The sequence below is a fragment of the Onychostruthus taczanowskii genome, unplaced genomic scaffold, assembly GCF_017590055.1.
Source record: "Onychostruthus taczanowskii isolate IOZ18803 unplaced genomic scaffold, ASM1759005v1 scaffold98, whole genome shotgun sequence".
In the NCBI taxonomy this organism is placed as follows: domain Eukaryota; kingdom Metazoa; phylum Chordata; class Aves; order Passeriformes; family Passeridae; genus Onychostruthus; species Onychostruthus taczanowskii.
Genome location: NW_024507879.1, coordinates 2184777 through 2200779, shown reverse-complemented (window position 1 = coordinate 2200779; position 16003 = coordinate 2184777). Strand labels below are relative to the sequence as shown.

Below are 16003 nucleotides of genomic sequence, written 5' to 3'. Positions count from 1 at the left end.
GCAGCCCGGCAGTGTGGCGAGGCGGGCGGGCAGCGCTCCGCTCCCGGTGCCGCTGCCGATCCCGCTGCCTCCGCCGCCATGCCGCCGCCCGGCCCCCGCCGCCTCTCCCTCCTCCTCCTCTCCTTCTTCCTCCCCGCGCTGCTGCTCCGCCGGGCGCTGGCCGCCGCAGGTAAGGGGGGGCACAAGTTTGGGGGGGCTGTGAGGTGGGCAGCATCCCCCCAAAAAAGTTCGCTGCGGTTGAGGTGCCCGGCCTTGGGACGCCGAGTTGGTGTTTTTATGTCTTTTTTTCTTTAATATAAAGGTGGAGGGGCTGGCGGGGGGAGAGCCGGGCGCCCTCCGCGCCGTTGCGGGGGGATGCTCCCGGGGAGGATGATGCTGGCAGCGCCCTCCGCGCCGGGGGATGCTCCGGTCCGGGGGGGATGATGTTCTGGGTGGGTGCGGGCTGGCAGCGCTCCTCGCTCCGCGGGGGATGCTCCGCGGGGATACGGGCTGGCAGCGCTCCCCGCTCCGATGCTCCGCGGGGATACGGGCTGGCAGCGCTCCCCGCTCCGGGGGGGATGCTCTGGGGGATGCGAGCTGCCAGCGCCGCTCCCTGCCTCGCCGTGCCGCTTCCTTATATTTCTCTCTCTCCCTGTATATATATATATATATATTTTTTTTTTTTTTCTTGGCAAAAGCAAAACAAACCCAGCCCTGTTTGTAGTAGCGCCGGCTGTGATTCCCCGGCAGGTCAAATAAGTAACTATTCAGCCTGGATTTTTAAATTTTTTTCCCTTTTTTACTGATTATTATTAAATCTGCATTTTTATAAGCTGAGCGATTGATGGCCGGGCAGCCGAGTGGTCTTTTCCTATGGCTGTTCAAAGTTTCCTGTGCGCAGCCCAATCTTGTGATTGAGATGCACTTAAATCCAGCCCTTCCGTTAGCAATCCCTGCCACGGACAAGAAACAGAGGCTCGTCTCTCCTGCTGCCCTCTCTCGTTAGGACTCCTGTGATCAAACTCAGCCTTTCCTCCGTATATTCCCCCCACCACACGCACTCCACAACTCCTGGACATCCTCGGCACTTTGTCCTTTGTCATCCTCCGGCGGTGGCAGAGCACAGCCGCCCGCGTTTATTCTCCGCCTGTAAAAATATGTGCTCCAGTGTAGAGCTCAGAAGGGCAGCCCTGTAAAGTTTGATGGTTTTTTGGAGGCAGGCAGAGACCGTAACCGTGTTGGGCAAGGTCGTTATCCCGGCGGGAATTCGGGATCTGTCGCTCCCGGCAGCTCCCGGCGAGGGTTTGAGGACGCGTCGCGAAGCACAGATCGCTCTTGTTAAGGAGTTGAAAGCGTCTCCTGACGAGCTGATTTTCTAGGAAAATGAACCAAGCCTTCTTTTCTGAAGCGTAATTAAGGTGACGAGGAATTTTAGGGAGGGAGTCTAATTAGATTAATATTTTTTCCGCCTCCGCCACACAAAGATCCAGTGTATTTCTGCAAATGGGGAACAGGAATGGCACTATTGACTTATCCAGGGGCCTGGACCTTGCTGCAGCAGCGTCCTCCAGCCAGAAGGAACTCTCCCTTGGTGGGAAGGGAGAGGTTTGAGAGCTGGCAACTGGTGTGCTCCTGCTTGGCTGGGAGCGGTGCCCTGGGGATGGGCAGTGAGGAGCTCAAAGGCTCTGCACAGCACCGGGGGTTTGGGAAGGCTGGATTAGCCAGGCTGGATTAGCCAGGCTGCTGTGGGTGAGGGTTTAGCCAAGCTTTCCTGGATGCTGAGGGGAGTTGGGGATATCACCGTGTTCGAGCCTGGCTCTGTCCTCTTATTTTTGTGAGTGCCAAGTTCATGCAGGGGTTGAAATAAAACTGGGCAGGAGGGAGGGAGGGAATGAAGAAGGAAAAAAACAAGTTAAACCTGACCCACCTGGCTCAGTTTGAGTCTGGGGAGCTCTCTCAAGGCACTATGCTGTTAATCTGGCATATGTACGTGTGTGTATAATAAAGTTTTTAGCTGGAGAGCTATAATTAGTGTTTTTCCAGGAGAGCTGTGTAGTGGTGGCATGTGATGGTGCAGAGGAGGGAGCTGAGATGGGTGCTCAGCCGGGTGATCATCCGTTCTCTTCCCCATCCTTGTCTGGTTTTTAGGGAGAGGCAGAATTGTTTTCACCCAGAAAACAATTTTCTCTTTCAATAACAAAGAATGCACATGTTGTTTGTGTCGGGTTTTGCAGTGTGGGGGTAGAAGTGTGGTTTTGGATGGGGGTTTGAAACCAAGAAACCATCTGGTCCACTCATCCATCCCCAGGAGCACTGCTGGGGGAACACAGCTCCCAGCGTGTCCCTGAGCCTGGGGCTTTACCTGGCAGGCTGCTCTCCAGGCTTCATCCTGCTCCTCTGGGAAGGAAAACAATTTGGGGTGAGGATTTGGAGCTTGCTTGAGGGTCTTTCCCCACGGGGCTGCACAGAGGCTGTAGGAGGGCAGCTGAAATCCAGAGGATGACGCTGGAAGTGGGGACTCGGCTGACAGAGGTGTTTTTGGACAGCTGTCATCCTGCTGAAGGAGCATCCTTCCATCCTTCTGCCCTGCCAGCAGCAGGAAAACACCCAGGGACAGGGGGTGGAGCGGGGATAGCAGCACTGCTGTCCCCCAGCAGCATGAGGACATGGGTGGCAGGAGGCTGCCTGCCTGCTGCCAGCGTGAGCAGATGGCTGGGGAAGAAATGCTCCAGGACCTGTTGCCTATCAAATCCTGCCCTTTGGAAGTGGAGGCTTGAGGACAGGGGTGTGTGGAAGGATCTGCTCGGGGCTTTTTTTATCTCCTTCACCTGCTTTGTTGTAGAACCCTCTCTCTCTCCCTCAGAAGCTGGTGCTCTCTGTGCATGGTAGCAGCAGAGGGAAATACTGAAACAACAACAAAAAAAGAAGAGAAATGGAAAAAAGACTACTTTAGAGGGGGCAGAATTGCTTGGAAATGGTAGTTGTGGGGGGCAGGGAGGAAATCCAGCTTGCATTTACTCTGCTTAGAAAGCAAAAGCTGACCCTGTAAGGAGCTTGGAGGGTTCAGCTGTGTCCTTCATCTCTGTATGGTCCCCTGGGTCCCTGGGGTGCTGTAGATGCTGGTTCCCTTTCCATCCCTGTCCTAGTCAAACGGGAATGATATATATAAAATATGTAAAAACCAGATCTGTATTTTGGGTCAGTTAAGTGAGCCAAGATGCTGCAAGGAACTCTGTTTCCCTTCCAATTGCAGCAGTGGCATCCCCATGGCTTTCTCCCTCCCATTGGGATAATCCTCACAGCCCTGTGGGGTTTTGGTAGAGTGCTGAGCTGGGCTTTGCTGGGCAAAGCCAGGCTGGCAGGCCAGTGCTAGGCCAGGAATGCTGTGAGGTGAGGACAGAGGGGGCTGTGTGGAGTCTGAGGAGTTCATTACGGCAGATGTTGGTGCCATAAAGCCACAGGTTCCTGCTGTTTCATATTCAGTTATATCTGCCTGGCTTTAGCGATGCTAATGTGAGTGAAAACATTTCCTGGAGGGGCTGGGGGGGGGAGATAAAACATCAGCCCATTCCCTCTGCCCCCTTCCTGCCATGCCACCCGTGGGAAGGGGGGATTGACAGGGGTGCAAGGGATGCCTGAGCCGCTCAGTGGCTGCCATCAGCTCCTCTGTGGCAGTTGGAGGCCCACTGGCTCCAATTTTGGTTTTCCATAATCTGCAAAGCTGTAATTTGCTGTAATCAGTTGTATTGTGCAAGCCACCCCTGCCTGTGAGTCAGAGCACGGTGGCACCGAGCTGACACAGCCCTCCCTGGCCCTTGGGATGCTGGGCTCTGTGCAAGGGATCTGGGTCTGCTGACAACGGAGTCTTATCCCTCCTGGAACTGGTCGGGACCAGGTGGGATTGGGTCCTGGTCCAGTGCAAGGTGTCCCTGCCCGTGGCAGTGGGGCTGGAATGAGATGAACTTTAAGGTCCCTCCAACCCAAACCAGTCTGTGACTCCCTTCTGCTCACTTTGGGCTGAGGGGAGTCTGGGTGATCCTGCCCTGGCTCTGTCAGAGCTCAGGACCTTAAGGAAATGTTGTGTGAGCTGTTTCTCCAAAAAGCAGAGCCTTTGTGGTGAACCAGAATCAGTGAACCAGCAGCTTCTGAGTGATGTCTCCCCTCACATTAGGCCGGAGCAAATCCTGTGTGACCTGCAGCGGGCCTGGGAATTCACCTTGGGCTGAGGGGAGCCTGGGTGATCCTGCCCTGGCTGTGCCAGAGCTCAGGAGCTTAAGGAAATGTTGTGTGTGTTGTATCTCCAAAAAGCAGAGCCTTTGTGGTGAGCCAGCAGCTTCTGAGTGATGGCTCCCCTCATGTTAGGCTGGAGAGAATCCTGTGGCCTGCAGTGGGGCTGCACTGGGGCTGGGAATTGAGCAGCTCTGGCTGGGGAGAGGCAGAGAAAGCCCAGAGAAAAGCCCAGAAAGCCGCTCTGATGCCTGGTTTCACACCCTTGCTCCCTGCCCGGGACTCTCTCGGTGGCAGCCTGGAGGCCCCTGGCTGGCTGCAGCACCTCCTGAATACTCCCTGAATCCTCCCTCTCCGTCCCCGCAGCCCTGCAGGCCTGCCTGCATTTGCTGGCATTTTTACTCTCAGTAAAAATCTCACTGCTGGAGTGTGGGCTCGCTGTGCTCTCCTGGGCTCCCTGCACGGAGGGCGATGCCGTTCCTCAGGGTCGCAGCTGGCATAAAGCATTTCTGACCCCCTTGGGGAGCAAAGCCCTCGGACGGGGCAGCCCGCAGAGCAAAGCATCCCAAATGCTGCACCGAGAATTATTTTTGAAGCCTCCTGGTTTTTCGGAGGCCTGACTCACGGCACAGGAATGCGCTGGGCTGGCAGCCCCAGACCTGCTCCTTAGCGAGGGGAAGAGCTGCTGCCGTCTCCTCCTCCTCCTCCGGAGCCCGTTCCCCATCCCAAACCGCTGGGCTGGGCTGGTAGCAGCCACGTGTTTGCTGAGCTTGGATTTTTAGGGGATTTTTTTTTTTCATCCCTCTCCTATTTGCTTTTTTTTTTCTTTTTTTCCTTTTTTTTTTTTTTTTTAATTTTTATTGGGCTCAGCACCTCTGCCGAGGGAAAGGCAGAGATCAAACGCCAGCCAGGCTGGGAAAAGCTGGGTGAAGCCACGCTGGAAAACGAGGAAAGGGAAGGGAAGCAGGAATTATTTAGCGCGGGGCTTGCTCCAGCGTGTCCTGCACTCTGCCTTTAATCTCCTGCGAGTCCCTCCCTGCTGCAGCCTGGGTCTCCTCTGCTCCCTCCTGCCTTGGGTGGCTTCTCCCACTCTTAGGGAGGCTGTTCCCGGTTCCAGAGGGCTCCCCCAGACCCACACAGGTGTGGTGTAGCTGGGTCAGGTTTATGGTGGAACACCTGGCCTGGTGGGGAACGCCTGGGCCTCTTCCCTGACTGGTGTAACTGGGGGGGTTGGAGCTGTAAGCTTTAAACCAAACTCTTGATGGCCAGGGGGGCGTATCCTGGTCAAGGGACAGCGGTGACAAGTTTGTGTTTCTACAGACAGCCAAGCCTTTCTCCATGGAGAAAGGGAAGAAGCATGGAAGCAAAGCAAGCCCTGTGTCACCACCATGCTCAGCACAGGCAGGGTGTCCTACAGCCTAAGAGGCAAAAAATGTGTTTGTCTGGTGTGTGAGCTCTGCTTCTCACCTTCCCATGGGCTTTGCAGGCCCCTTCCCATGCCTGCCTGGCTGGAGCATCCATGGAGGCGTTGGTGTCTTCTCTCCTTGTGTTTCAGCCCCTATCTGCTGGGGATTGATGGCCAAGCTCTCACTTGTTTAGTGAAACATCCCCTTTTCAGCTAATTCCTTGTTGCAACGAGGAGGAATTACCAGGTCCCAAGCCTTGGGAATGGCTGTGAAGCCATGTGGGGTACGAGCAGACATGGCAGTGGCACTGGAGGCCCAAAATAGGGCCTGTGACCATGGCACTTGTGTTTATCCAAGTGAAATATAAATCAAGAGCTGCATCCCGCTGTCTGCCGTGCACAGCTTGATCTGGGTGGATGTAGCTGACAGAGTCCCCCAGCATTTAAAAAACAAATGTTTTTGAGCTATTTTTCCCCTTTGGCCTTGCTTGCTGTGTAAGTTTAAGGCAGTGATGGTGTGTTGTGTTGTTTGTTGTTTTTTATACCCTGGGAGGTGAAGGGTGTGAGTTGAGACACTCACTACTTATATTATTACTTAAGAGTAATAACATACCTAGTTACACAAGAAGAAAAGTGAGCAGATCTTTTCTGTCCTAGAATCAAGGTCTGGGCTGTCCCTTTCTCCAGGGAAGCAAGTCCCTTCAGAAAAGGAAGAAGACCCTATGGATGTGGGGTGCATTTTGTGTAATACCTGTGTACACACACACATACAGCACAACTGCCCTCGCTTCTCTCCCCAGTTTATTCCCACATCTTTTGGGAATAACAAAGGAGGAGGTAAAGGGCTGGTTTGTACCACGTGTGATCCCTTCCCAGCTGGAATACCCAGGCTGTGAGCACAGGGTGTCAGCCCAACTGTGGTGGAGCCAGACACAAAAGTCGCATCCCGGCATCTCTCCTGCTTCCGGTGGGTCTCCCTGGTGTGGTTTCCTTCAAGACCCCATGAATAACCTTTGCTCCCCTCCTTCACAAGCCTGCACCTAGTGTGAGAGCTGAGTGATTGTTTCCCTTTGAAAGAGCGTGGAAAATCTCATTTTGAAACGTTTAATGCCTATTAGATCCATCTGCCTCCCTCTCGAGTGGGGGCCGCTGCAGGAGGAGAGCCCAGGACATCCGAGATGGGTGGGCTTGGAGGCTCTGTGGGAATGATGCTGGGGGCATCAGCTGAGGATCCCTGGAGGTACAGGATGGTACAGAATGCTAGGAAGAGGTGTGAGGAGTGGAAAAAAGCTTCCCTGGAGGTGGGGAAATGCTCTTGGGGCTGATGTTGCTGCATGTGACATCATTTTTCGGTGCTTTGTCTTGTGCTAGGGATGAGGTGCAGCGCACCTTGATGTGTGGAACCAAAGGCTGTGCAGGTGAACGTGGGTGAGATGGTTGGAGTGCAGGGTGGGAGATGGGGAGTGCTCCTTCCTGGAAGGCACCATGACGCTCCTCCCTGCCAGGCATCCCTCCCTGTTGGAGCTGTATGGAGACAGGCGTGGTGGCTCTTCAGTGACGGGAGGTGAGGGCACAGCTGAGGTGAGAGCAAGGTTCTCTGCACCCAGACTTTGTCCTGCTGTTGCTTTGTGAGTCTTTCCTTTTGTGGGGCTCCTCTCCTCCCTGGGAGCTGCCATTGGCATGGAAGTGACCCCTGCTTTCCCCCTTCTCGCCACATCAACAGCATTTAACCCCTCTACAGGTCCCATTTAGCTACTAAAATGGGGCATTTTGGGCTGCCCATCTTTGGGTGGGCTCCTGGGTGTACCTGCCCCTCCTGGAGCAGTGGCAGGATGGAGGGACAGGACATTTCCAGCCAAATCCAGGCTTCCCTGCCGGGTGGCTTGCGGGGGCAGGAGGCTATTAAAAGGGTTTGTTGCACTGTGTAGCGTGGGAGTTCTCCTTAGGCAGGAGGTTGCAGAGCCCAGGAATTCCTCAGGCCAGATTCCTGGGAGGAGGGACACGCCTGGGATGCAGCAGTGCTGTCAGCAGTGTCCTCAGAGCTTTCCAGGCTGTGAGGTTCAGGGTACACATGAGGGCATCCACAGCAGTGGTTGAAGGCACTGAGATGAAGACTTTGTTTCACTGACCCTCCAGTGGACTCCCATGGTGTCTGGGAAGCTGTAATTCCTCCTGACTGCTGGCTGGAGGACTGGGAGCAACTGGGATGGAGGACAATCCCATGGCTGACAAGGTGGTGTTTGGTCAAAGGTTGGACGTGGCGATCCTGGAGGTGTTTTTTCACTTCCATGATCCATACCAGGACTTTGGAGGGCTTTATGGAGATGGATGAAGTGAAATTCTTCCACTGGGTTGATGGGCTGTGCCTCCCTGCCACCCTCAGGGGGTCTGGTTGCCCCTCTTGGGGTCTGTGAGCAGGGGCTGCTCTCCCCCATGGGCCGTCACCATCCTACGCCGTTGCCCGGCTGCGTTATTGGCTCCATCTGTTTGGGTTGGCTTGGAGAACAGAAGGGAGGGTGTTTTCCAGCAGCCAGAACGTGGTTGCTATTAAAAAAAAAAAAGAGAGAGGAAAAAAAAAATGCGGTCTGCTGCTTGCTTTTCGTCCCTGGAGTCGAACAAGCGTCCCCACCCTCACCTGGAGGGGCATCTCTGAGGGCTTTGCAGGGCCCTGCAAGCCAAAGCAGTAATTAGTGCTGGTCGTCAGGGAGGATCCTGCAATGTGGCCCTGCTGTCTGGCCTGGGGCCACTGCTGCCTTTGGGGTGGCCACTGCCCAGGTGTGGGATCCCAGCACCTCCCTCCACCCCTGTTTATCCCAAACAAGGGGTGCAGCCTTTGCCTCCCCGCTGCCACGGCTGGTTTGGCAGTTGCTGGAGGGTGCTACGGTGTTCCTGCACTGGAATATTACTTTTGAGGGTTTTTCTTTCCCCCTTTGATAGATGTGAAATGTAGAGACAGGCTTCAAATGAAAGCATGGCTCCCAGAGTCCAATTACACAGCAATTAAAAGTAATCAGCGGTCTGGGTCACTGAGCTGGAGAAGGGGTTCATGGAAGGTTTTTCTCTGCCAGCTTATCTTGGAAAAGCTTAAATGTCCTGTCTCTTCTGCTGTCTGGGCCCTGGCTGGGGGGCATCTTCACAGAGTGGGTCGAGCATTGCTGGAAATCTGAATTAGGCTGGGATTAAGCTGTTGCCAGTGCTCCCAGCTCCTCACTGGGGCTATGGCATCCCTACCCTGATCCCTGGGGTCTCCCCTGAGTTCCATCAGTCTGTGTTTTGGAGCTAGGCATTTGTAGACGTGCGGTCACTGCTGGGTGCACATTGTCATTCCTGGGGCCACTCTGGGCTGCAAAGAGGAAGAGGAGGTGGCACTTGGGGCTCCCATGCCAGGTCCATCCGAGCGCGTCCCCCAGGCCTGCAGTTCCCACTGTCCTCTCCCGGTCTTTAGGAGGAGATGCTGACTCACTTGTGGAAGCAGGTTTTCCTGCAGGACGTCGCATTCCCCTTGCACATCATTTTGGCTGCTTTTCTGCAGCCAGAGCCTTGCAAGCGCCTCCTTCCGTGCTCCGGCGTCGGCACTAACAGGATTTGTTACAGGAGAGGGGATTTGGCTGGGGAGCTGCTCGGGTGACTGGGATCCTGAGTGTGATGAAGTGGGGTGTGGGCTGCCAAGGGCTATAAAACTGTTCTCCTCCCCCTTTTCATTCCTTCTTTTTCTTTTTTTCCCCCATGTGTCTCTGCTTAATGGTTTGCTACTGGTGAATGACTCGGTTTGGATTTAAGGACTTAGAGCCTCGTGCTAATCCCTATCCTGGCTTGTGGATCCTTTGGATACCCCAATATACATAAAATACATACGATATATATGTGTGTGTATATATAAAACAAGGCATCAAGGCACTTATTTCATATTTCTAAAATTTAGACACCAAGATAAAAAATGCTGGCTGTGCCCAAAGCTGGAAAAGCAAGATCCAAAAGCCGGGAAGAGGGTTGGGTTTTGCTTGAGCTGAGCAGTGACTAACCAGAGCTGAGCTTTTAAAACAAATGCTTGGGATAAACTGGTTATGCAAACTGGGGCGAATTGGGCAGGTTCCTTTGTAGTTTATAGCAAAACCCCGGGAGTCTGGGGCGTGTTGGGGCCGGTCCTGCCGGGGATGGAAAAACCCACACGCCAGCTTTGCAGATGGGGTCGCAGCCGACAGGGAGGGATCCTGAGGGATAAGGAGCAGGGGAAGCCACAGGTTACTGCAGGGCCTCCTCTGTTCAGCTAAAACCTTGAGTAACACCGATCCTAAGCACACAGCAGGTCGAAAATAGATGGCTTTTCTTCCTTTTTGAAGTGTGGTTTTTAATACCTGCTAAGAGGAATCCGTGCTGTGCTCGGCTCCAAGAAGCTGTCGGGCTTGCTGGTCCTGTGCTGCTGAAACTCACCAATTCAGAGCATTTGGGGTTGTTTTTGCCTCAGACGTGGCTGGGAGGCCGGTGTGGGACACGCAGGCTTGCCAGCAGTGCTCGGCGTGCCTTGGGAAGGCTGTCAGGCTCACAGACCACAAGGCTTCTGGTTTCCATCACAGCCGCCGCTGTTTTGGCCAGGGGCATCCATCCGTCCGTCTGTCCATCCATCCCACAGCCCTCCCAGGGCTCCTCTCCAGCGCGGTGCTTTGAGGACAATGGGAGCAAGGAGAGGCCTTTGGGTTGATTTGGAACTCCACCCAGCCCTGTGGGCTGGGAGAAGGTGATGCCTGGCTTTTTGGTGAGGCAGGTTAATGCTCCATAAGAATCCCACTTGCTGCTTCCTGCTGGATCAGGCTTCTGGCTCAACAAAGACCAGCTTAAGCTGCTGTAGTCATTTTCAGGGGGACAAGCCTGGCTGTTGGATGAAGCAGAAAATTAGATGAAAACTGCCTAACAGGAAAATAAAAGATGGGAAAAGAGGAGGTGAAGTTGCTGCTTTACCCTGAACATCTTCTGAGCACTGCTAGACCCGTTCACCATTCCTGCATCCTAAAGGATGTTGTTTCTGACTTGTGCAGAGGGATGAGGTTGGATGAGAAATGGATTTGTAAAGAGTTTTAAAAATTTGATAGAAAGCTTACACAGTCTTGTACATTTGTGTGTAAACATTGAGATAAAGTGTGTTGACTTAGGAAGGTTATGGAATAGAGATGATATTGTTGAGCGAGAGATTGGATTAGAAATAAGTTTTAATAAGTTTTAAAATATGGCTTTGTAAAAATCTTAAACTAAATACTAAGTGAAAATATTAAACTAAATACTAAGCCAGGACAGTTAGATATTTTAGAGAATTAAAATTGTGAAAGATGTATTGTAGTAGGATGATGTGGGGTAAAAATATAGGTGATTGGTGTTAGAAGTAATAGTAGTATTGTGTGGTAAAAATAAATCCTAAATAAAATCTTTTAAAACACCTCTCACTTGCCCCATCTCTGTAAAAGCTGGGAAAGCCAACAGAACCCCAGTGGTCCTGGGCTGGCTGGGGAAGGGAAATCTTCCCTTGCAGAGCGAGTTCTTGCTGTGCTGCTCCCCCTTGCCTTTCCATCTCCACTGGCTGTGTTTTCCTCAGTATTTATGGCCTCGCTGGAAGGAAGGGGACGCTCCAGCCGGGTTGTTAATGACCCCTGCACGGAAGAGCAAAGCCCACTTAGCAGTCTCGGCCGAGGGGTTTTACTGCAGCCTCTCCTTCCCTCGCGGAGGGATGGATGGGAAGGGCTGCCTCACCATTGCTCCTCGCAGAGAACAAGGGCTGGGGTTTGTGTGCTGCGGGGAGGCGGGGGAAGGAGCCTGTGGAAAGTTTAGGGGGGAGAATGCAAACCATATGTTCCGCCCAGGGTCGAGTTGCAGAGCTAAAAGCAGCAGGGAAGCCAAAGGAGCCGGAATCCTGCAGTTTGGCTGGGCTTTGCATCCCTGTAGGTGTAGGGGGAGATCCAGCGTGGCCTGCTCAAGGATGGTTTTATAAAATAAAACCTCCCTAAAAGATGATTTTGGTCCTGTGCCTGGCACTCTGCTGTCCTGTGTGTTTAGGACTGGGGTCTCCAGGGCTGTTTCCAAGCCTTGGGGTTCCTCTAAATAAACAACAGGGATGCTGGGAAGAAGATTGTCTAGGTTGTCCTGAGTTCATGGTGCTTGCAAGTTTGATGGGAAGTGGAAGGAAGAAATTTCTGCCAGAAAGGAAGTGCCTGCAGCTCCCTGCAAAAGCAAGGGTGATGTGCCCTGCACCAAGGCTGTCCTTGTGGTCTCTTTACAGCTACAGAGAGGAGAGTCAGAGGAAAAGTGGAAAAAGTTATGTGCAGGCACCTTGTAGAGTCATACAGGCATCAGACCTAAGCGATCTGAGCTGGGCAAAAGTGCTTTGAAAAAGAAACCCCAGAGCAGGAGAAGCACCAAGGTCTCCCAGCAAACTTTTTGAGCTGGGAGACCTCTTTTGTTCCCCAGACTAAAGGCATGGAGACAATATCTGATTCCCCAGCCGGCTCCACGGAGCTGTTTGCAACCTGTCAGCTTAGAAACCATCTGCTCACAGCCCGTGGGGACTGTGCTGTATGTGGGACACAGGGGGAGGGAGGCACTGCCGTGACCCCCGTGGGATCCAGCCCCTCTGGACCACCTTGTCCCCTGCCTCAAGAGCAGCTCCTGTGCCTAAAACGCCAAAAATCCCCATGGATTTATCTTTGGGCTTGCTGGATTATTTTTTTGTTGCTTGTTTGTTTGGGAAGGGGGGGGTGTTTCTTTTTTTAGCTTCATTTCCTAAAAAAAAAAAAAAAACCCAGACTTTTTTTTTTTCCTTAGCTGCCTTGCTGTTAGTATGTCTGCATCCCTCTCCCTCTGACTCAGAAGATGTCTCGTAATTAAGTGCCTGTCTGATTAGGAAATTAGCAATAAAGTTTTTATCTAGGCTGGTCGGCTAGTGAGAGGGATCTATTAATATACCACTAAAAAAAAACCAAAACAAACCAACCCCAAAACATCAACAGCATAACACTTGCCACCTACTATTGGGGATCACAAATGCCATGTGGGAGGGAGTATTTGGAGCAGCAGATCCATGGGAAAACAGGCTTTGCTCTGCTGCTTAGGGGACCACGGTGTATGAGCAGAGATGGGGCACCTGGAAATCAAGGAAGGATTGAGGAAAATGCTGGAAAAACCTTAGGCAAGGTGAAGGAAGCGCTGGAGGCTGCTCTCAGGGCATGGCAAAAGGCACTGGTTGGCAGGTGACCTTAATTTGAAGGAAATGATCCTTTGCTAATGATGTTTGAGATGGAAGGGGAAGCAGGAGAGGAACATCCCACGCCTGGGTCAGTGGGGAGAGGTCAGGAAGCTTCCTTCCAGCTCTGGGAGAAATCACTTGGCACGTTGGATGTGGGGCACTGATGTCAACCACGGGGCCCAAAGGTTGGAGGAGTTTGGGTTAATCACAGACTTCCGGGCCAGAATTATCCTGCAGCTTTGGCTTCCCATGTTTTTGGGGAGTAGCAGTTCCTGGCCCCTCCGAAAGTGGAGCACCAAGGGGAAGGATGGTGGGGGGGAGAGCATCCTCCACTGAGATAGTTTCAGAAGCTTCTCTGCAGGCCCTCAGAGTGTCCCCAGAGGGTTTGATCTGGTGTTTGTCCCTTGGGCAGTGCCACAATAAACCTGGCTCTTGCCTCACTGGGTTTGGGACATTGGGTTTGGGACTCCAGCTGCCAAGGAGATGCTGTAATCCAAGAAGAGCTGAACCTGAGGGAGGACTGGGTGATGAAACGAGTCCTTGTCCTATTGCAGAGTCCCCTGGGTTTTAAAGCATGTTCTTTGCAGAGACAGGCTCTTACTGCAGTGCAGGAGAAGGCTTGGAAAACCAGGAGGAGGTTCTCAAGGAGCTGGTGGGAATGAGAACCTGGAGCTAGGAAAGCTGAAGTGTGCTTTCTTCCAGCACCAGGATGTTTATTGCAGATAATGCAGAGAGATGGCATCTCTTTTGATTTAAAAAAAAAAGAAAAACAACCTCTATTTTGAGACTGCTGAGAAAGTGACTGCCCCTTGTGATTTTTCACAGCTGAGATCATTTCTGGCTGAGTGAATCCACTCTGGAGGTTTTAGGCTCCATGTGTATGGGTGAGCTCAGAATCTGAATTTTTATGGAGTGTGGGGTGGGGGTAAATCTCAATCACTTTGGACCGTAAGATACAATAAAGCTGTGAAGATGCATCAGTGAAGAGAAGACTTTGATCCACTTTTGGGGTGAGCTGTGAATTGGAGCTGCCCTGCTCTGAGGGAAAACAAGAAACGAGTGTTTACTGAGAGCACATTAGCAAAAGCTGGAAGGAATTACTTCTCTTTTCAGAAATAGGTAATGCACATCATTTTGGGAGACACTGAATTTCACAAGTGCTTATTCAGGCCCAGATTCAGTCTGTTCCCTGGACTGCAGACTTTGGGAGAAGGAATTAAGTCAGAGGCAAAGCAGGCTCTGCCTGTGGGAGGGACTGGGGCTCAGAGCAGGGCTTTAATTTCGGCGGTGTAGCAGTGTAATAGTGTTGTTTATAAGCTTCTCTTGCCACATGAAAGCAACGTGGCATTATCCTGCTTGGCCCTAAAAGCAGGGAAGCAGCCAGAAGAGGCCTGATTACAGAGCAGCAGCTCTTTCTTCCCATCACTACAAAAGAATAGACAATAGAAACCAGGATCCAGTTTTAGCTCCAGTAATGCAATGCCCTCCTTCTGGTGGTCATGTCACATGCTCCTGAGTAACTCCCATCCTTGTTTTGCCTTGGAGGGAGGGAAGGAGGGAGGAAGCAATGGATTGGGCTGGGTGGTGCTGGGGTCGGGTGCCCAGCTGTGGGTGGACCTTGTCTCTGGCCAGCTTTGGGGAAGGTGGTGGCCTTCAGCATCTGTGGGGACAGCACTGTAGCTGGTTTTTGGGTCGCCAGCCCTAGGAATGGGGGGTGGTTTGGCTGGAGCCTGGGGTGTGCTTGGGAGGCTGAGCCTGAGGCACTGGAATAGGAACTCACAAAATCAGCTTTGTGCTTGCTACTTGCTCGTGCCATGAGCTTCCCATCCATGTATGAGGGGGGCTAAGACAACAAAAACATGGATTTAAATTCTTTTTCCCTCAAGGATAACTAACTTGACTGTTTTAAGGCGGTTTGGAAGCAGGATGAGGGATGTTCCCAGCTTATTTTGTGTTTCTTGGCTTCCCCAGGTGGGGTGACCTGTATGGGATTTAAGAGGTGAGTGGGTGGTTGCTGAGGAGAAAGGGGACCTGTCTGAGGCTGTGTTGTCATCCCCATCGTGGCAGGAGGTGTGGAGAAAATTCCAGTGGGGATAATTTTTTTAAAGTAGCTACAGCTCACAGCTGGCCTTGCTTTGTGCTCTGGCATTCCCAAAAAAGCCGGATGGGAAAGCAGTGCAGGGAAAAACCCACAGCAGAAACCTCACCGCTCTTTGTGCCCGGGACAAAGGGCTGGTTTGGAGTTACAGGGAAGAAAAGGAGCTGTGTTTGTGGAGGGCAAGGTGTTGTAAGATGGGTATTGGGACTGGGACGTAACAGGGGAGCCAGATGAGGCCAGAATGAGAAAATACATTGTTGAGGCTGATTGAGGATCCCTGGGGAAATCTTTCACCAGCCTCCTGGTGCTGTAGATGCTGATTTTCCCACTTCTCTGCAGCTTTAAACATGCAGGAGACAAACTGTCCCTGGACACCTGAGTGGCAGGAGGTGGGTGCCCACTGCCAGCATCACGAGTGTGTGCTGGGGATGCCACCGAGCCCCGGAGCTGCTGCTGCTCCTCAGCCTTAGGGGGTTTTAACCCCATTTCCCCCTCCTCACTCAGTCTGCAGTTAGGGGCACCTTTTATTACACCTTTTTTATGCCCAAGACTAATGGTTCAGCCTGAATATGTTATCAGAGCAGTGTCTGATAAGTTTTCTGCCTCGAAGCCCTGGGGAAGTGCTTGTTCAGGGCCACTGCAATAGATTTTCCTCTTCTTTCTCAGCTGCCTAAAAATGGTGTGATTTTTTTTACTTATTCCTTAACTGAGCATTATTGCTTTAATCAGTGGGAAGAAAAATGCAGGGCCCAGCCAGTCTTGTCCATAAAGACTTGCCGTACCTCTTTGTGCTTTCATAAACCCAAAAATGGTCGGCAGGACGTGCTGATAGGAAAGAATGAATCCCTGATTGCTCAGATGGGCTCGGACCCTGAGAGGAAGGTGACAGCGTGGAGCTGGTGGCTCGGTCTTGGCTGTGGAGGTGATTGAGGGTGGTGGTGAAGAGGGTTTGATGTGGATGTGGAGCAGTGGAGGCACCAGGACGTTGTGGAGGGGGATGCAGAGGTCCCTGGTGAAGTCTGGAAGACAGGAAGAGGTCCCACATTGAGTGGGATGCTGAGCATCC

The 16003-nt window shown here is 52.5% G+C and overlaps 1 protein-coding gene across 2 annotated transcripts in view; it reads left to right on the top strand.

The window, feature by feature from the left end:
- Positions 1-16: 16 nt before the first annotated feature.
- The window catches only part of UNC5B (unc-5 netrin receptor B), a 53788-nt gene continuing 37801 nt past the window's right edge, over positions 17-16003 (top strand). For both annotated transcript variants that reach the window (XM_041427224.1, XM_041427223.1), the window contains exon 1: positions 17-169. In XM_041427224.1, coding sequence (XP_041283158.1) covers positions 79-169 — 91 coding nt within the window. In that variant the 5' untranslated portion in view covers positions 17-78. The remainder of the gene's footprint in view (positions 170-16003) is intronic.